Source organism: Nipponia nippon, unplaced genomic scaffold (genome assembly GCF_047370975.1).
Source record: "Nipponia nippon isolate SJK-2023a ecotype South Korea unplaced genomic scaffold, ASM4737097v1 scaffold_2, whole genome shotgun sequence".
Classification (NCBI taxonomy): Eukaryota; Metazoa; Chordata; class Aves; order Pelecaniformes; family Threskiornithidae; genus Nipponia; species Nipponia nippon.
Genome location: NW_028262336.1, coordinates 101404403 through 101424131, shown reverse-complemented (window position 1 = coordinate 101424131; position 19729 = coordinate 101404403). Strand labels below are relative to the sequence as shown.

Genomic DNA, 19729 nt, shown 5'->3' with positions numbered 1-19729 from the left:
GTGCTTTATTTAAAAGGCCCAGGCCAATGAGACTTTTTTAGGAGCAGAAGCATTGGAGAGTGTACAGCAAAATTCAGAAGCTGTGAGGTGCACCAGGACGATTTATCACAGAGGGTTTGTGTACTTCTCTGACATCAGGACAATTTTTAATATATCTGTTAAAAGATGCATTGAGCCATCTGCAATCTCCCTTATTCTCGTTATCTCAGATAATGAGACCAGTAGCATATCCCAGGCCTGTTCTGATCATCTTTCAGTGTAAGTCAGAAAGAGAAACATGTAGAGACATCACAGCTGGGGCAAAACTCCTCCTGAAAATCCTCACCAATGCCTAGTGCAAGGACACCAAAAAGATTTCTCTGTTGTCTATAACTTAGCTCTCTTTTGTAAGGCAGCTTCAGTGTCTGTGTGTGCGTGGCTGCGCCCTTCCCCTTTGAAAAGCGGCTGAAGTCCTTGGCCAAAGGAGCCAAATGCAACGAAGTTCTCAAAGTTACACGCACTTCTAAAAGCCACATGAAAATAATTGTCCAAATAGAAGAGAGGAGACCCATACACAACCTCTGCAAGCAGTTTGACTGAAAGTGGGGCTGTGATATGAACCTATACACTATTATGTCCCCCAACACCCACTGTCAGGGGAAGGAGCTATAACACTTCAATAGGGAGAATGGCTTCAACACCAGTTTGGGCTTACCCGTTACACAAATCCACTGGGCTTCAGTAGTCCCAATGTTCAAGCGATTCCTTACTGACATTAAGAGCATGCTCATTTTCAGGGTACAGGGTTGGAGGTGCGGTTCTGCTGGGGACCTCAGGGCTTCACCTCATTGAGTCAGCGGCCACCACTCTCTACTGACTCCCCGGCCTCAAATGACGTCAATCACACCCGGTGTCTGCAGGCAAGAGGCATGTGTGGAGGCGACTCGAGTGTCGGGCTGGTGAGAGGGGCTAAAAAATGAGAAGTGTGCAGAAGAAAAAAGGGGAGCAGCAAAAACAGGGCAGAGGAGAAGATGGAGGGATGCAGGAGATCAGTACTTTGGTCTCACTCTGCAAAACTTGTAAGGACTTTTTGGTGTCGAGTCATATGAAGGGAAAGTGGGTGGCTCTGGAGACACAGTAAAAATGCAATTAACTCACCTACCAAACTCTCAGTCATCCTCCTCTTATAACCACTGCCAGGAAGTATGAATAACCCATCTAAATTTAAATAGAACAAAAAAGAAAATACTATACAGTGTGACTAGTCCACGAAGAAACCATGAATTTGCTCTTTTAATAATTAAAAGTGACCCAGCAAGTTTTCCAGAGCAATCATCTCTTGTTCATGGAATAAAAAGCTATCTTCACTGCCCATGTATGGAGAGTGTGCTGCATTATCTGCCCAGATAATTGCATTATTTTGCCCATTTGGATGAAATTACATTTTGTGAGAGTGACAAAGTAATTCCCCAAGTGCCAGTTATTTTTCTGCTTAGAAAATACCATGTAAAATTATTCCATTCATGGGAGAATTGAAATGCTTTAACTACCTACTTGCTCATATTTTGTAAATTATGGAAGAAAAAAAAGTTCATTGCCACTGCCAGCATGAGACGAATGTTTCACTGCATATGACCACGGCTGACAGAATTTCCACCCCAAGCCCATTCGAGTTCAGCTTAGGACATGCCTTACAGACTTTAGTTTTTACTTTTTGCTGTGCAGAGCCAGTATACTCCTACAGCTCAGCTAATGCTCTGTGTGCTTTGACCTTCAAAAGCAGATTTCTAGATATCTTCACCCTTGGATATTTTTAATGCATTTACTTCAGTGAATATGAGAAATATCATTAGTATCTGTGTCTCGAGAGCTCTCCACCAGATAATGTCTGAAACGTAGCTCTCTGGGAGCTGTTTGGAGAAAGACTCCACCACTTTTAATCCCTTGCAGCACAACTTCTTCACGCAAGTCAGTGAGAGTAAATACTATGCAAAATGAGTAAAGGCAGCAGGAGTGAGTTTGCAGGCAAAACCTCCCATGAGTCAAACTGTCCCCCAGCTACCACATTAAATCATGCTGATAGAGGTGAGATTGCGTGAATGCCATGAAGAGAGCTTCGGCTCATTAACATCTGAGAGAGTTTTTCTCAGACATGAGTGTGGTCCCAGGTCTGAAGTCCATTAAAGCCTTTCAATCACTCCGGGTTTGGCTTTAAGAAAGAAGGGCAGTTTCTGGTGTTGAGTTTGACTGCATGGCTTGAAGCAACCCAAGTCATTGAATTGTCGGCGCTGCTGTAATGGAAACAAAGAAGGAAGCAGAGCTGAAGGGACTTCTGAGAAATGTTGCAAACCAGTTAACCGGACAGGAATTGAACAACCTATCAAGCAATATGGAAAGAGGCTGGTTCCTAGAGATATGCCACATGCAGCCATTTTGTTCATACAGCGTCTTTCAGTGCTCCAGTAATCAGATCCATACATAAGGATTATGCTGCTGGACAAGAAAAAATATATCCTTTAACAAAGTCCATAAATTAATGGCATAATCGAAGTAAAAAATTGCCTCTTTTTGTTGCTGTACCACTATGCACAACAGCTCTTGACTAAAAATGAATAATGTATCGCCTACTGTGCCTATATAGTGAATCTCAACAAGTCTAATTTCACGTTAAAATCACTAGCCCTTGCCTTTTATCAGATAGAGAAAAGGGAAATTAGCACTCTCTTTTTCATGTTTCAGAACAAAACTATGAGCTTTGAAGTTCCGTATTTGTGAAAGAAACCGTCGTGACCTGTTAAAACAAGCTTTTGGTACTGAAAAGGTTAACTAATTTGGTTTCCCCGATAAGTTTATCTGTGATCAGAACTGAGTCATACAGAAAATACTCCTACAAGGTTTGACCTTTTACTTGTATCCCACACTGAGATAATATTATACTTAAAATGGATATCAATAAGAACTTTGTTTTAAAAAGTATATTTAAAATAAATTACTTTTAAATAACAGAAACTGTTTTCAATTAGCCCTGTTAAAGGAAATCAACTAGAAAGTTATGTATGCTTTTTTATTTTCTTTATATAAATTATACCCAGGAGTCCTATGATAGCAGCACTGTACAAACTATGCACTACCTTTATATTTATTTCTTATCAAAATAAACTTAACAAATTAGATTTGTTTTTACAGCACTTTATATCCAATAATGACAATGTTGTATTGGTCCCAGGATAAAAACAATGAAAGTAGCAGCTGAATGGTATTTTTATTAAGAGTTAACAAAAATGTCTTGTGCAAACAGAGTGTATAAAGAAAATTAATTCCATAATTCCTCATGATGAAGGCGTCCTTTTCTTTTTTCTTTTTTTCTCACAATATCAATCTCATTTGGAAAGATCATTTTGAGGGGAAAACTTTAAGTTTTAACAGGACTTACTCAGCAAAATGATATGGCTGAACTTAAACATTGCTGACTGCTAGGATTTAATATTAGGACCTGGCAAATGTTTTGATAACTTAATACTTTTTAAAAGAAAACTTGTTTGTTACTGAAGATTTTGGGAGCCCAGAAGAAATATAATCTAAAAAATAACAGAGCTAAAGATCCAAAGAGATGTTTCTTCTTTTTCCCATTTTTTCCATTTCCTCTACCTTGAACTGGTTCCTCCATGCTAGCATTTCAGAGGCCTTTTTATTGGTGGCAGATTCAAATATCTCTGAGATATTCACCATACAACTCAGCAAGAGTCCACGTTTTCCTCCAGCAGTGGAAAAATGGCAGGGCTAATGGTCTGGGGTTTGTTACTAAAAATGAGTCCTTATACAAAAAAAAAAACCAAACAAACATTGTTTAGAACATGTGGTTTGCTGCTATTAAGTTAACAGTGGAAAATCTCATTACTTTTAATTTTATTTTGTGGTGGGATTGTTCTCTAGGCTGAAGCAGATTTTCTCTTAAGCAGAGCCTCTAATCCTACCTTACGTCTTCTGCTCAGCAAGCCGCTCTTTGCATAGCTTGGCTAGATGCATGTTTTAAGTCAAAGTGCTGAATTAAAAGGAAAAAAAGAAGAAAAAGAACCCTCTGGGACTGCTAGCAGACACTCCTGTGCCATCTTGTCCAGCTCTTGCTCTGACTAGAGGAGTTTTCCAATAAAGGTCTTGGGTTAAAGGTGCTTTTTGAGCAGTGCTAACAAAGTTTCTGCTTCTAATGAAAGATTAGATGCTACTGCGTGTTCTGATGGGGCAAATTAGAGGTTGGACAAACTCTGATGCTAGCTCCATGCAGGAAGCACTGTGGAGAAGCAAAGGTGTAAGAAAGATGTAACGTGGTTTGATGGACCAAGGGTTCTGAAAATCGAAGTGGCCAAACAGAAGAAAATAGAAGACTGCAAAGGTTTCTAGTTCAGGTTTCTTTTCAAAGTTTAGAAGCATCTAATCTGACTTCTGACTTTTCTTTGAGGCTATAATGATTTACAACAACAGAGGACCAAATCTGCAATTTGAGGGGAAAATAACCCCAAGGCAGAAGCCTTGCTTACAGCTCGTGTGCTATATATGCATATATATATATATCTATCTCCTACTTACAAGTTACTATGACTCAAATCTGAAACTCTCATGGTTTAAAATACCAAGTGAGATTCAGAGTCACATAGTATTTGCGTTCCACCAACAGCCCAATGGGTTTTTTTGGTAACATATGCTCACACCATATAAAACTCACTCTTGTGCAGAGGTGAGCTATTATATTGTAAATTCCACTCACAATAATCCTTGTGTAATGCAGTCTGTGAGCTGTATTTCAAGATACCCTTAAACCTTCAAACTCAACCATCCCCCTTAGACTCTGCATTTTCCTAGGTATCGGTTCACCACGAAAATTTGACATATGAATAAGCAAAATATATGCACACAAGATCACTGATTATCTGATATTAATTTTTTTTCTCAACATCACTAATTCTTCTCAACAAAGTTGCCAAAGTCTGAGATTTACATCTAGAAGCTGACTCAGCCCCACTGCTGCCGAGACCTTGCTTCTTGGTCAGTGATAATTTTGGAAGCTCAAGAGTTCAGTCCCTCAATATTTTTGGGGAAAGAAAATGGATCAGCTGCCCAGCAAGCAAAGGAGCCCTGACCAGTCTGAATTCATACACACCCAGCAATGCTCTGCTAAAAGTAGCTCTGTCTCAGTGCAGTTCATAGGTTTGTTTCATGCCAGTTGCACTAAAATTTTACAAAAAGTGAAAGCAGAGCAGGGGATCATTTATTGCTGCACTAAATAAGAGCACCATGGGAGCAGGGGTCTGATCTTCACAAGGGCATGGGCACCTGCAGCTCCCATAGCAGCTAGGAAGAGCAGCAGGTGTTCAGCATCTCTGAAATACCAGGCTTTGAACTTAAAACACATGAATCCTTGGATGACCTCCCAGAGGTGAAGTTACTCCTGCCATTTTGGGGTGGGGTGCCATTTAGAGCATTGTTAGAGATTTAGGAAATTAGTTCAGAGCTGGATACAACCATAAAAAACATACAGACTGGGATCTGGGTCTTACCCCAAATCCCTTGTTTTATAGATGAGCAAAAGCTAAAGGTAACTAGCCTGGGACTGAGAATATTTAATCTCTTGGCAGATGTCCGAACGATCAGCTGAGACGGAGAGTGAGAACGAGACCTTGCTCGGATGGAGGGTAATGTTCTAGAGCTGTGGCATTCATCTGTGCCACGGGGTAGTGAAACCAACTAATTTTTGATATCTCACACATGTGCAATTGAAAAGTGAACTTGCAAAAAGGGTTATTTCAAGAGCTGAGTGAAACCAGCTTGTTCAGTTTGCAGAGTTTTTGTGTTAACTTTCTTATGTTTTGCTTCTATAGCCCATGAGTTTTGCTTTGAGTTTTAGCTTCAAACAAAGCAAAACTGATTGTAAACCACTCTATTTTGACTTTTCATGTTGAAACTATATCTCACCCAGAAAGTTTCAAAATCCGAAGTGCAGAGTACTGGTAGCCTGGGGTTTAGCTCATCCTGCGTTCAAGCTGTCAGACTGAGGGGGAGAGACAAGCTTTCCCTACATGCAGTCATGTTGAGACCTGGCTTTTCTGTGCAGTCCCATGTCTGCATGAAACTACTCAAAACCACGCAATTTTATGTAGTTTCTTCCAGGAATAATAGGCAAAGCCATCCCGGAGTTGTCGGATTAAACTAACATTAAATAGCGGCAAATTAGTAATTGTTATTTTTAATAGATTTGTTTCTAGCTTGATCCAATAAAATTATTATAAAAGTTTGCTTAAACAGAAATCCAGAGATACAGATAGAGCTATTTACTGCTAACTGAATGCTGTTTGCTTACCTTTACGTTAACAGACATGATTTGTCAGAAGCAGTATGGTAGTGTCCAGAAACACCTTCCTGAAGGAAGTTTTGAGGAAACACCTAATTAAACACACATTTATCCTTTATTTTTTCCACTTTCCACATTTATTTTCTTAGCAGCTCTTGAGCCCAATGGTTAACACATTGGGTTATCATTCTCAATGGCCACAGAAAATAATTTCTGTGTAATTTACAACAGTACTTATTATCATATTTCCATGTTCATCATTTAACTTTCCACTATATTAATAACCAAGACCGATTTTACCTAGCAAGCAACCTAAACCTTCTAACTTGACAAAAATATTGCATGCTCATTTCTCTTTCTAACCATCAAAGAAGGTCACTACGACGACTCTGGGTATCAGCATTTTTCCTGTGTGATTCACTTACACCAAGCAAACCCTGTAGACCTACATTCTTCCTTTTTTGAATTTCTGCTTAACCAACAGGTCCCCTTCTCCGTGGGTGGTGATAATGTCAGTACACCACTGCCCAAATAACCTTTCTCTATAGGGAAATGCTAACATTTAATTCTTTAAATTTAAACCACATGTATTTTGGTCTCATGACTGCACTCTGTATTAACTGCCTTTTGTTATTAATTTGTATCACCAAAAATCTTAATGAAACCAGTTATTTAAATTGGAAATGTTAAGTGCAGTAGCCATCTAAAATTCGTGTATGAGCTATAATACCTCAAAATATTTAAATAGTAGCTAAATATTTTACCTAACCATTGTAAACACATTTTCAGAATTAATAATGACACAGCTCTGGGTATGTTCAGTGTAAAGCTGTGTCTCAGAAGAGCTGTTCTTTTTAGCCCGTTTCAGGGAACATAAGCAATGGCTTTCGAATAGTTTCTATCTCTTACCTTCATCTTATCCAGAAACAAAAAGTGTCATTTAAGTGCTGTCTACGTGAGACCTCCACCAAGAAGAGCAAATTATGTGTGGGTTGACCACATCCAGTTTCCTCCTGGTACTCTCTGGAAGAGGCACTGCCACTGTGTACATTCTTTGCATACGTTGCCGTAGGGTGACCACGAATACATAGCTGCCAGTGGAGTAAAAATATTGGTATTTGGGACAAATACTCAGGGACTCCTTGTTCAAACAACACGAACTACAGTTGGGATAAAGTGTAACGGTTTCCCCAAACTAAATTGTTCCTCAGTAAAATTTAACACTACTGCAAATATTAAAAAACGAATAGACATATTAGCTCTAAAACTGCAATTACATTAAAAAATAGGAGGGGTGGAAAGACTGTATAAAATTTTAAAGTGTTTTCTGTAACCTCTAGAAATGAAACAGTGTATTTAATGTTTACACATATGATTTAGATAATATTTACATAGTTCTATACTCATAGTAATTATTTTAATTATACATTTCACATTTCATCATATAGATATGTTATTTAATACACATAAAAGTGTAAACCTTTATGTTGCAGATAATGGACTTTAGATATAAGCACATAATCTTTTGAACAGCATTTTTTAAAACATGTACCGCCTCCCAGGTACAATTTCATGCTGCCTTTTTTTTAAAAATCTGAATTCTGTAGCTAATTCCATAAACCAAATGTTTCACTACCCAGAATACACATTAGTCCCCTGGTCTAACATTAATAAAAGGAACGTCTTTTCCCAGTCTGGCCAGGGGAGCTTACAGGCTGGTAAATCATATAAAAAATAACAGTCATCTGAGATGGTTCAAATAACTCAAGAGATATTCTGTGGGCTTGGACACAAATTTCAGGGTGCTTAAGTTGTAGCTCTCCAGGGCTTCCCATAATGCGCATTCTTTCTCATTTCACAATCTTCCAATTAATTCTCAATCCATAAACTTTTATCACATGCCCTGGTATTTGGTAAAAACATTAAAAATGCCATTATACCCTTCCTAAGGGACAAACCATTCCCAGTTCTCTGTAGGAGTCTTCCTCCACCTTCATTCAGGCTCAGATTCCCAGTGATCAGTGAAATGAATGACACCAAGAGGGTATCTGTTTCTTGTTTCAAACAACCATCGCAGTCATGCCTTGGGGGTTCACTCTGAAAAAGATTAATAAAGACTTAAAAAAAAAAAATTAGTACAGGTAAACAGTTCTGCTTCATTCACAAATTATAAAATTAATGTTGTACACTACTAAATCAGATTTTGTGTTTGCTTTGTAAGTCACCCTACGTGATGCCTTTTTCTGTAACAATTTCATTTCTTAAACTTCTGCAAAAGTAGTCCAAATTCCTATCAATCATAATGCTAGTGACTGATTTAAAAAAGCTCATGGGAAAGTGTTTCTGTCTATACAATCCTAATTAATGCCTGTGGTGAATTTTATCCAGAATTTACTACCTTTCAATAGCTTTAATTTCATTTTAAGATGAGTTATATATTTTCTACATACACAATATATAATTTTTATATATTATATACAATGAATTCTTGTTATAAAAGAACAATTCAGTAATGCTCAAACCCACATTGTACAATTCATATATAACTAGATTATTATATTCAAGGTTTTTAACTTCCTTCTGATTCAGTAGACCATCAAATATGGACCTGATTAACATAGGTTTCTAATTGCCTATGTAATTAATCCAAGTATTTCTCTAATTCCCTCTATCTGAGTGCCCTGGTACCTGAAATTACTGCTTTCTTCAGCAAAATTAGTTTGCTGCATCATGCCCAAAACTGAGGAATTAAGCTTAGTTTTGCCCGACTCCCAGTAGTTTTGAACATCAGACCGCTATGCTCCTGATGAGAAGGCCCAGATTTCTGGCCAGGACCTTTCATGGTGCATACCCTCAGCAACAGCAGCTTCCAACTCACACACAGGTTCAGCTCAGCCACCATAATTCAAAACAGACTCCTGATAGCATCCCATTAAACACAATCATTCCGTACTTGTTAGATACGAAATTACTTTCCTGCCTCTATGTCTTGTTAAACTTACTTAAATAAAACACCTTAGATGGAATTACCTTCACAGCTGTACTATCATTAATTTTGTTAAGCATTTGTAAAGGCATATTATCTTTTACAGAATTTATCTAAAGGAGAAATTCGGATGCCTAAAAGAAGGTACCTAATGCCTGCTGGAATACCCTGGAGTATACCCAGATATGATGTGGGACCTACAGGAGACCTGCACCTTTGAACTGGCAGTGAGAGGCCAGGTGGGATCCCCAGGGCCTCTAAAATGACACACGAGGTCTATGTTTAGGTACATGCATTTCTTTTAAAATTAATAAAATAAAACACTAAAATTAAAAACCAAAAAAGACTAAACAAAATTTTATATGATTTCACTTAACTAAAAACATGAAAAAAATTGTAAGAACTCCAAAGAAATAATTTTGTTTAAATCTCATACTTTACTGCATGAAATTTTGTCTAAATCTCATACTTTACTGTATATAAACCTGTTGGGAGATCATCACCGCTTGTTATGTAGGTCCTATAAAAATAAAGCGCATAATGAACTAGTCACATTGACAACATTTTTATACTTTCTAACTTCAAATTTTAGAATACCACTACAATTTCAAAGTTAAATACTCAAAAAGTCAGAAAACACTAATGCAGGCTTCATGCAAATCCAAGACTACAACTTTTAGCTATTTTAGAGTGAAGTTTTTAATTCTAAATTTATATACTATTTTTTCTCATTCAGCAACCGAGTGCTTGATACTATTCATGAGAAAAGCATTGTGACATTCGTAGTTAAATAACATCTTGAAAAAGTTATGGCTGCCTACAGTACAATTATTTTACATCACTTTGTTGTAATTACAAATTCTAAAAATGTAAAATTAATTCCTACTTTAATGTGCTCCTCACAGCCAAGCCTTGGAGCTTGTTCTCTTGTTTTTCCTCAAGCAAATTTCCCTTTGATTCCAAGAGTTTTGGTGGAGCATCATATCGCAGTAGCAAATAGTCCTTTGTAGTAGTACTTCCAGAAATGGCTGAGAAGATCAGCCTGGCTGGACTAGTCAACTGGAAGATGACTGTGATGAAGATACGAGAAAGGTAGATACAGCGCTAAGATGTATCAGGTGAAGTATTTCTAGCAGGGTGTGGAGGCTGTTGCATTAATGTTGCATGCAAGGCAATAATGAAGGATGCACATTTCTGCTTGCCTTTGTTTAAAAAAGATCAATTTAACTTAAAGTAATGCTGGGCGATGGAAAAGTAAGCTTCTGCAAGAAAACTGTGCAAATTATTAAGTTCAGTCTAGGATGCTCGGGCCCAAACTTCCCAGCTACATGCTGATCCAAATATTAGGGGAAGGGACCACATGGGCCGCCACAAGGCGCCCCCCCAGCCCACAGCCTGCTCCTGGGGAAAGTCAACGTTGGGTGAGAGGAGCCATCCTGGCAGGCTGTGCACGGCACGTTGGCCCACAGCTTAGCACCTTTGGTTTACGAAAATTGAGCCTGAGAGGGAGTGTCATTGATTTTCCTAAATACATCAGCATGGAGAAAACCACAGTAGAGGGGAAAAAAACTATTTAATGTAAAAGGACAATACAGACACAAGGGCCCTGGATAAATTTAGGCTGAAAGATAGAAAAATATTTATAATCATCAGAGCTGTGATGGGTTGGAACAAACTTCCAGTAGTATATAGGGTGGGCAAGACACCTTCTGTATGGATTTCACGATACGTTTGTTTTTAGCAGCCAGAAGACTAGATTTGGTAGACCAGGAGCCCTCAGAAATGAATCAGCAGGGTCTCGGTTCTTTATAACTCAGCCATAGCTTTCTCACTGTGATTATGAGAAATCAAAAAGAATCTCTTCATATTAAAGGAGGCTGCAGCTAATACCCAGATGAACACGTAAAGGAAAACATAAATATTATAACAGACATTAAAATGATTACGTGATTATTTTCTGCTTGAGGGTCATTTATGGAGTAGAAAGTAAAATACTACTTTTGGTTGCTTCAGACTAAATCCCAAGCAATTCTATTGATTTCAGTTGCTTCAATGAGATTACTTCAAGTTTACCTTGAAGTAAATGAGATCTGAATTCAACAGCTTAATTCTGTGTTTCCTTTGGGGACACTGAAGATGAAAGCCCATCATAAAGACTGATGAATATCACTGATTTTATAGTCATGGGGGTGAGTGGGCAGTGGTGAAGATATCACAGAGAACAGTAAAAAGCAGAAGACAGCTTTAACTAGACATTGGTTTGCCTTACCAATTGTCTGCCGTGTGTTGGTTGTATGTTAGGATTACACACTGCACAAAGATTATTACAAAATGCAGACCAACCGACTTTCTCTTGGTTTTCATTTGGAGTAAAGTATCCTTCAAAAGCTATATTTTAAGCAAACATATTTTTTTTCTCCTTTCTCACAGCCAAATTCTCCAGTTCGGGAATTTACAATATTTTCCTTTTTCCAGAATGACACCTGCTGGTGGGAGAAGCATGGATGAATTGCAGATACTTTATAGGTTTGATTGTAGCTAACCTGACATGTTCTCTTAGCATACTCATCACCTGTGTCCAGGCAAACTACTGAAAATAAAGACTTGTAAACTGTAAAGGTGCTATAAGGAGTATGTTGTAGAAGTAATATAGTTTTCCAATCTGATTTAATATTTGCTCTTAATAAATCACCAAGCTACCTACAACTAAGGGAATGCTTCAGTGGTGTTTCAGTGTTGGACACTAGCACTATTTTGGGAAGCCCACAGCATTAATATGTCAGATTGAGGTGAAAGCCAGAAGGAAACCCTCCCTATCCTATGCAAAAAGCTGCTGCGCTGCTTCAAACCCTCAAGTGCAAGTAAAACCAGCTGCTAATGCAGCTATTGGTGCTTAATACCCCAAAAGATTAGCATCTCAAAGAGAAGCATTGTGCACATGTTCCTGACTCGGTATAGGAGGACATAGCTAGGAGAGACAGAAAGCAAGTTGTACCTTTGCCAAAACTGCGACAAATACTCCTCAATACACCAGGCAGCATTAGGCTCTGTAATGGGCTTCCGTATTCACAGCACCTCTGTTGCCTGGGTCTATTGGAGTAGTCTCTCCTCCAGCTAAACTGGAGCCAGACTTGAGCTTTTGATGCTCCCAACACATTTACAGCAATATTTCCACAACTGATTTCCAATGCTAAAAGAACACCCTCATTGGGAATACACAACTTCCTTTTTCTGAGACGCCAACTAGCCACCATCTTCTACAAAGGCAAGATGAAGTGTAGGTGCTCTGGACCCTGAAGAAAACCCTGAAGCTGGACTCTAAAATATCTAGAAATACGAGTTATTGAAGCTACTCTGGGATATTTTTGGACATTAACTTGTGGTAATTTTAATAAATCAGATTTTGAGAACTGTTTGTTTTAAACATGACTTACGAAGAAATATTTGTGAAAAAAATGCCCAGTTATGAAGAAACCAGTATTAGAAATTCAATTCAGAATTAGAATTCAGAGAATTCTTTTGAATTACTTACAAGAGCATAGGCAAATATACACATTGAAATGCGTTCCCCTTGGGTAAATTATTAATATATAGGTATTGCTATGGCATACCTCATTGTAACATCAGAAGGCAAACTTTCTTGTTGGTTACAGTATTAGACTGCATTAGGCTGGAGACTTGGCTTCTATTCCTGGATTTGTTACTGGCCTCCTTTATGGCTTTCAGCAGATAACTTCACATCTCTGTTCCTTCCGTTCTCCCATCTGTGAAAAGAAGGTAACATTGCTTTATTATGATAGTTAAATGACTGATTTCCAAAGATTGTTTTTATTTTGGTAAATGCAAACACATGAAAAATGGGTACATTGCTGTGAACCAGTGGTAAATATAAGACACATGAGACTGACTGTTTCAACAGATAGTTTAGAGCTGGAGAGTTTCTTTAAACATATTTCTTGCAAAGTTGATCAAAGTTTCAGTCCTACCTATGGTTACACGTACTTCTGTTTATAGAGTCCTTGTTTGTCACACATATCATTGTGACTGTCAAAAGCTGGAACCTTATCATAACTTCAGTTTATCCTCCTTAACCTCCTTAACAAAGCAATGACTTCACGAAGTACCTGGCTACATCCCACTGCCTTCAGAGTGGGACCTCAGGGTAAGCGCTTTGCTGAGAACAGCAGCAGGCTGGAAGCAGAAAGACTGGTATAATCCCCAAACCTGTGATAGCCTGGCCATCGCCACAAGGTTTGAGCTAGCCGAAAAGCAGAGAGGAAATTGCAGAAAAGATGATTGTGCAAATATGTTCCTACTTTTTACTGTCAGAGCCTGAGGAGCTTTACTGAAACAGGTTTTCGAGCTGCTTCCACTTAGCTCAAGGACTGTCTCCTTGAGCACACCATTATCGACAATTGACCGTGACTGTCTCAGTTCTGTGCTAGAATCCAGCAAAAAGACACTTCTCATCCCAAAGTGATAGCACTGCTTTTCTTGCCAGATTAGAGGTCAGCTTGAGTTTTGAGCTCAGGTTACTGCTCACCCTTAAGCAGTCTTTCCAGTTTTTAGTGCTACACATAGCAAATGAAATGCATGCATGGGATAGAAACAGCCTGGGATTCAAATAAGCCCCTGCACAAGGATCAGAGCTCTGAATTTGGCCAAATTTTTCTGCTCTCTCAACTCTACTTATTGAACTCACATGACATGAAATAACCTTGGCGTTGGGATTACTTTCATGTCCCATTCTTTTTATTTCACCGAGGGCATTCTTAACTTCAACCTTTTAAGCCCAGCTCACCAAATCATGAGATATGCATGATTGCCATAGACCCATCCCACTTCTTACTAGGCAGCTGCTGGGAAAATTGTTTGGATCTGAGCACTGCAGCTACAATGGTTTTAAGTGCTCTCATCACTTCTAGTAATGTGTTACCAGCATCATTTCCCATAGAAGTCCTCCCATCCCTTCCCCCACCAAACAGCATATGCCCTATGACGTGTCCCAGCTCATCCAAACTCCCTTAGCTGCTAAACCACGCTATGACCAAAAAGCTCCTCCTCGAAGGCATTCTGGCTTCAGCTGACCTCCTCAGGGACAGCCACAGGCTCTGTAGAAGTGATCTCTAACATCAGAGTTCAGCATTACTTTAAACTGATCCACACAGAACAAGAGATACACATATATCATGCCATGGTTTCATTTTCCCACTAGTTTTGCATGTGTAGCTTTTCCTCTGCCTGAAGGACATGCTTTTCTTCCTCCTGTAACCAGCTTCCCCCAGCTTTGGTTGATGCTGTACTTCAGAGAGTACTTTCTTCCCCCTGAAAAAAATATATCCTTACCTTTCTCTCTTTTGTCTCAAGCTTTCTTTGTTTGTCTTACCCACATAATTTCTGTATTTGTAAGGGACTTTATCATCATGTACCTCTTTGTTGCCTCTCTCAGATAAATTCCTCTCCTTCCAACCATAGTCCTTTACAGCCAAGTTGGAGGGAACTGCTCATCTCTGGGGTGCAGTAACTTCTTTGTGCTGTGCAGACACCATGCAGCCACTTCTCAGTGACCAAGTGCTCGTCCCACAAGGATGAATACCAGGTAACATGTTTTCTGGATGTCACTTACCCTATATCGGCCTGAAGAGGTCTGGAAGGCCCAGGTTTGCAACTGGGGAAGTGTGCCCATTTCTTCAGAGCACTAAAGGCCGGTAAGTGCTGGAAGTCCCTGGTGTGCAAGGGGAGCACACACAGCAGCGACACGGGGAAGTGAAATGGGAAGGCTCCCGGAAACCTGAACCAACCCATCTGTGTGCACTTCTGCTTGTAGGGCAGGATCTGAACGCAGCCACGAGTATGTGCTACCCTCATCGCGCTTGAGGAAAGCTCACTGTGCTCTTTGCTGGGCAGTCCGTCTCCCTTCCCGGACGACGGGGCAGCAGAGGAGGTGTACACCGCTCCTTCCTTCCCTCTAGGAATGGTTAGTGCTGTATGGGAGTTTGACCCCAAATGCGATACAGATCCAGAGCCACAACAGTTCCGCTGCACAGAGGAAGTGAGAAGGTTCCTGAGTGGTGCATAATTTTGTATTTCTACTTTTTGCATTGTTTTTTTTTTCCTTCTACACTGTTGCCCTTTCTCCGAGTTGTCTGTCATTTTATAATCCTACCCCAAACACCAGACAAACAGTTACAGTTTTCCATCTAAAAACATATAGTTTCAGCCAAAATGTCATATATTTTAAACTCTGGTAAGAGCAAAACAAGAGAGAATATACACACACAGAGTGTGTGTGCCTTCTGCGTCTGCACAGGACTGCTAAGCACTGCAGACTGCACAGGATGTAATGTCGGTTCATGGGGAAAAAAAAAGCATAACTACCTGACCCAAACTAGCAGGTAAACTTGATTAGAGAATTGCTACTTCACTACTCTTCTCCTCCTCACGTCCCCCCTACTTCCCTATTTGTCTCCTCCTTCTCAGAGAAAAATATTTCCTGGGGACATACAGCAAATTCTTCACTGAGATCCAGAAAGATTAGATTTTACAAGATGTCACTTTTCCAGCAAATTGAAGTACCAGGTTTGCATACCACATTCAAGGTTTGGGTTTTTTTTTCAAAATTAATTATTTATTTTTTCTTTTTCTGTTTACTATCTTTTCTTTTCTTCAAGATTTCTTTTCTTCAAGATCTGTTTTAAAGCTTTGCCCCCCCTGAGGTCAGATTAATCGGCCTGCTCTTGTCCACGTGACTCTCTCCTCCCTTCTGTGTTCTTGTCACGTGGTCCCTTTTCTCCTTAGGAGACATTCTCACCTATGGTTTCATATACCTGTTCTGTCTGAATGCTGGAACAACAGTTACCCCACCCCCCTTACTGGAGCCCATTAATTGTCCTGAGCTTTGCTCCTCCCTTGGTTGGTTAATTGCCATTTCCATACCCTCAGTAAGCCTCCAGACTTTGCACTGTTGCTAGATCATCACCAGTTTATCCAGCACAGATTACAGTTCGTCTTTGCAGCACAGGAGCCTTTCTCTTTGTATTGGGTTTGCATGGCAAGGTTTTGGTAGCAGGGGGGCTACAGGGGTGGCTTCTGTGAAAAGCTGCCAGAAGTTTCCCCCATGGCCAATAGAGCCAATGCCACGTGGATCTAAGCAGACCCACCGCTGGCCAAGGCCAAGCCCATGGGCGACAGCGGTAGCGCCTCTGGGGTAACATATTTAAGACGGGGGGAAAAATAACAGTGCGATTGTAGCCGGAGAGAGGGGAGTGAGAATATGTGAGAGGAACAACTCTGCAGACACCAAGGTCAGGGAAGAAGGAGGGGGAGGAGATGCTCCAGGCACCAGAGCAGAGATTCCCCTGTAGCCTGTGGTGAAGACCATGGTGAGGCAGGCTGTCTCCCTGCAGCCCATGGAGGTTAATGGTGGAGCAGATATCCACCTGCAGCCCATGGAGGACCCCACGCCAGAGCACGTGGATGCCCAAAGGAGGCTGTGACCCCATGGGAAGCCTGCGCTGGGGCAAGCTCCTGGCAGGACCTGTGGACCTGTGGAGAGAGGAGCCCAGGCTGGAGCAGGTTTGCTGGCAGGACTTGTGACTCCACGGGGGACCCACGCTGGAGCAGTCTGTTCCTGAAGGACTGCACCCCATGGAAGGGACCCACGCTGGAGCAGTTTGTGAAGAACTGCAGGCCTTGGGAAGGACCCACGTTGGAGAAGCTCATTGAGGACTGTCTCCCATGGGAGGGACCCCACACTGGAGCAGGGGAAGAGTGTGAGGAGTCCTCCCCCTGAGGAGGAAGGATTGGCAGAGACAACGTGTGATGAACTGACCACAACCCCCATTCCCCGTCCCCCTGCACCGCTGCGAGGGAGGAGGTAGAGAAAATCAGGAGCAAAGTTGAGCCTGGGAAGAAAGGAGGGGTGGGGGGAAGGTGGTTTAGGATTTGGTTTTATTTCTCATTACCCTTTTCTGATTTGACTGGTAATGAATTAAGCTAATTTCCCCAAGCTGAGTCTGTTTTGCCTGTGACAGTAACTGGTGAGTGATCTCTCCCTGTCCTTATCTCGATCGATGAGCCTTTCGTTATATTTTCTTTCCCCTGTCCAGCTGAGGAGGGGGAGTGATAGAGTGGCTTGGGTGGGCATGTGGCATCCAGCCAGGGTCAACCCACACACTCTCACACATTTTTTCTAGATGAAGAACTTTTTGGTATTTCTCTCAAGCTCCTTTCATTTGTTTTTACTTTATTCGTACATAACCTGCCTTCTGAGACACAACTATCTTTACTGATCTCTCTTTTTCCCCTGTTCTTGCATTACCTACCAACATCTTTTCTGTGATGATTACCCATCAAATTGGATACGGTGCCTTTCACGACTATTTTTTTCTTTTGTTTGGGATATAAGTTCTAGGCAGTTTTCACATCTGAAACTCTAAAAACTCTACACCTCCTCCACATTTCAGACCCTTGGCTCCTCAATCCCCACAACTTCAGTAATTAACTCATGTCAAAATTTTCCTCTTCAAAATCAGGAACCTTAACTACAGTCCTGCTTCTATTTATTCTTCTATTTAGTGTAAACACAGTAGACTTGTGAGTACTTGTTTCAAAATTTCTTTTATTTTTATTCTTCCACAGAAGCCACGGTGCTCATCAAAACTAAGTTTAAAATAGGATTGGTTGAGAAGTCATTTGATGAAGAAGTATTTCATCTACCGTGTTTATAGGTACCTTGAGAAATCAGTCCCTACTTCTGCATGCCTTCCTCCAACCTACATCTAGGAAGTCTACGTCTCCCATAAAGACATAATTTCCAGTCGTTATTTATTTCTTTAATTATACTACAGAGATCTCTGATCATGTCTAGATGATAAAGATGAACTAAGGGCTACAGCAGCCATCTAGAATGATCTTTACAGGTTCTCTTTTAACTAACTTTTCCCAAAGTAATTTTGACACAGACAAATTTTGCGTTAGGCCAGCAATAAATACTAATAAGCGCTTTTTTTCTGAGGGAGAATTTATGACACACTGTTTATTTGAGAAAGCCAGTATACGATATTTCCAGCTCACTCCCAAAGCAATTGCATCACTGGACAGCACAAACCCCAGGGCTGCTGGACTCCTGGCTGCCCTAACACTGAGATACCTCAAAAAAGCAGCCGCCTGTAAATCAGGAAGCCTTGCGGCTGGGTAGCCTGAAGGGGCAGCAGCCTGAGGACTCAGGAGGCTTGGGGAGGAGGACCAGAAAGGTCTGATCCTCCACCAGCCTGGCAGGAGGCAAGGGAAGGAAGCCAGAGAGCTGCTAGCCCACCGCACAGACAAGGTGGGAGCTGGCTATGCTGGAGCGGGGGGAGACTTGGGAGGGGGTGAAACCAGAATTTACTCCCTTCTAATTCTGTGGCATAGCTTTTGTCCACCTTAAGAGGTGACTTTACCCACTTCGTTATTTACTGCCACACCAGGGGTCTGATCAGCCCAGCAGAGACCCGAGGGTTGGCTGGTGGGGGCGGTGGGGATGGGGCAGCAGCCTCCCAGCTCGGCTGCCTCTGGTGCTTCAGTGGAGCTGATGCACCCCGGGGACAGCATCTTCACCCTGCACAAGTGGCATTTTCCAACTCAGTACGGCCCCATCCAAAAACTTTTGACGAGCTCTTGTCTGCAGCGTGCTACCAGCTCCAGTTACCAACAAAATATTTAAATCTTTCACAAGCATTAAGAATGTGAAGCAAGCCGAGCATTTCAGCCACCAAATGAGTAATACCTCTGAAGCAGACTCAACAAGAAGCTTGTGGGAATTTTTGTCTAGCATTATTTACTACTACAAATTGCTTACCAGATCTAGCCTGTCCAGACTGCTGTGCTTGTTAAACTAACAGAAAAAAGGCTGAATTCTGGGAGTCTTTTTCTGTTGTGGTGTACTCTCACTCACTTTCACTAACACAATACGAAAATGATGCCTGGGATTACAACAACGTGATGGAAACTTTCTACTACACTTCAGTGAACCTTAAGGGAAAACATGTACATACGCACTACAGATATTATGTGCATTTCCAGGAACCCTGTCAAAATTGATCACATGAAAAAAACCAAGACAATTAGGAAGAAAACTGCTTCATCAACTTCTTCCATTACTCATACCATAGGGCAGATGTAAGATCAAAACCAAAAGCGTAATTTTCAAAAGCCTTTGAAAATTTGGCTGGATTTCCTACCTTTTCACCTCCGTGAGCCACACAGAGAATGAGCAGTTTGTGATCTTTTGAGAAGCAAAACTCCACCTAAAGTAGCGACATGGTTCAGGATTAGGTCCAAACACTGAATTGTTTAATCCAAGAACAAACCACATTGTACTTTGCTTATGCATCTGCAAACAGAATAGGATATGATGAAACAGAAAACTCTCCTTGTGGTTT

At 40.7% G+C, this 19729-nt stretch overlaps 1 protein-coding gene across 11 annotated transcripts in view; it reads right to left on the bottom strand.

Annotated features, from left to right (window-relative positions):
• Window positions 1-19729, bottom strand: part of LOC104010889 (uncharacterized) — a 106395-nt gene that overhangs the window by 10619 nt on the left and 76047 nt on the right. For 7 of the 11 annotated variants that reach the window (XR_015704468.1, XR_015704467.1, XR_015704472.1 and 4 more), the window contains 7 exons: window positions 19529-19594; window positions 14935-15347; window positions 12920-13072; window positions 8263-8419; window positions 7232-7413; window positions 6332-6390; window positions 695-2270 (listed from right to left, as the gene is read on the bottom strand). Coding sequence is in view for 2 of the 11 variants with exons in the window: in XM_087756124.1 (XP_087612250.1) it covers window positions 13009-13072; window positions 14935-15347; window positions 19529-19594 (543 nt within the window). In the remaining 9 variants the exon portion in view is untranslated. Of the gene's footprint in view, window positions 1-694; window positions 2271-3168; window positions 3794-6331; window positions 6415-7231; window positions 7414-8262; window positions 8440-10194; window positions 10379-12919; window positions 13073-14934; window positions 15348-19528; window positions 19595-19729 lie in introns of those variants that run through there. The other 4 variants (XM_087756124.1, XM_087756123.1, XR_015704470.1 and 1 more) reach the window with 4 other exon arrangements.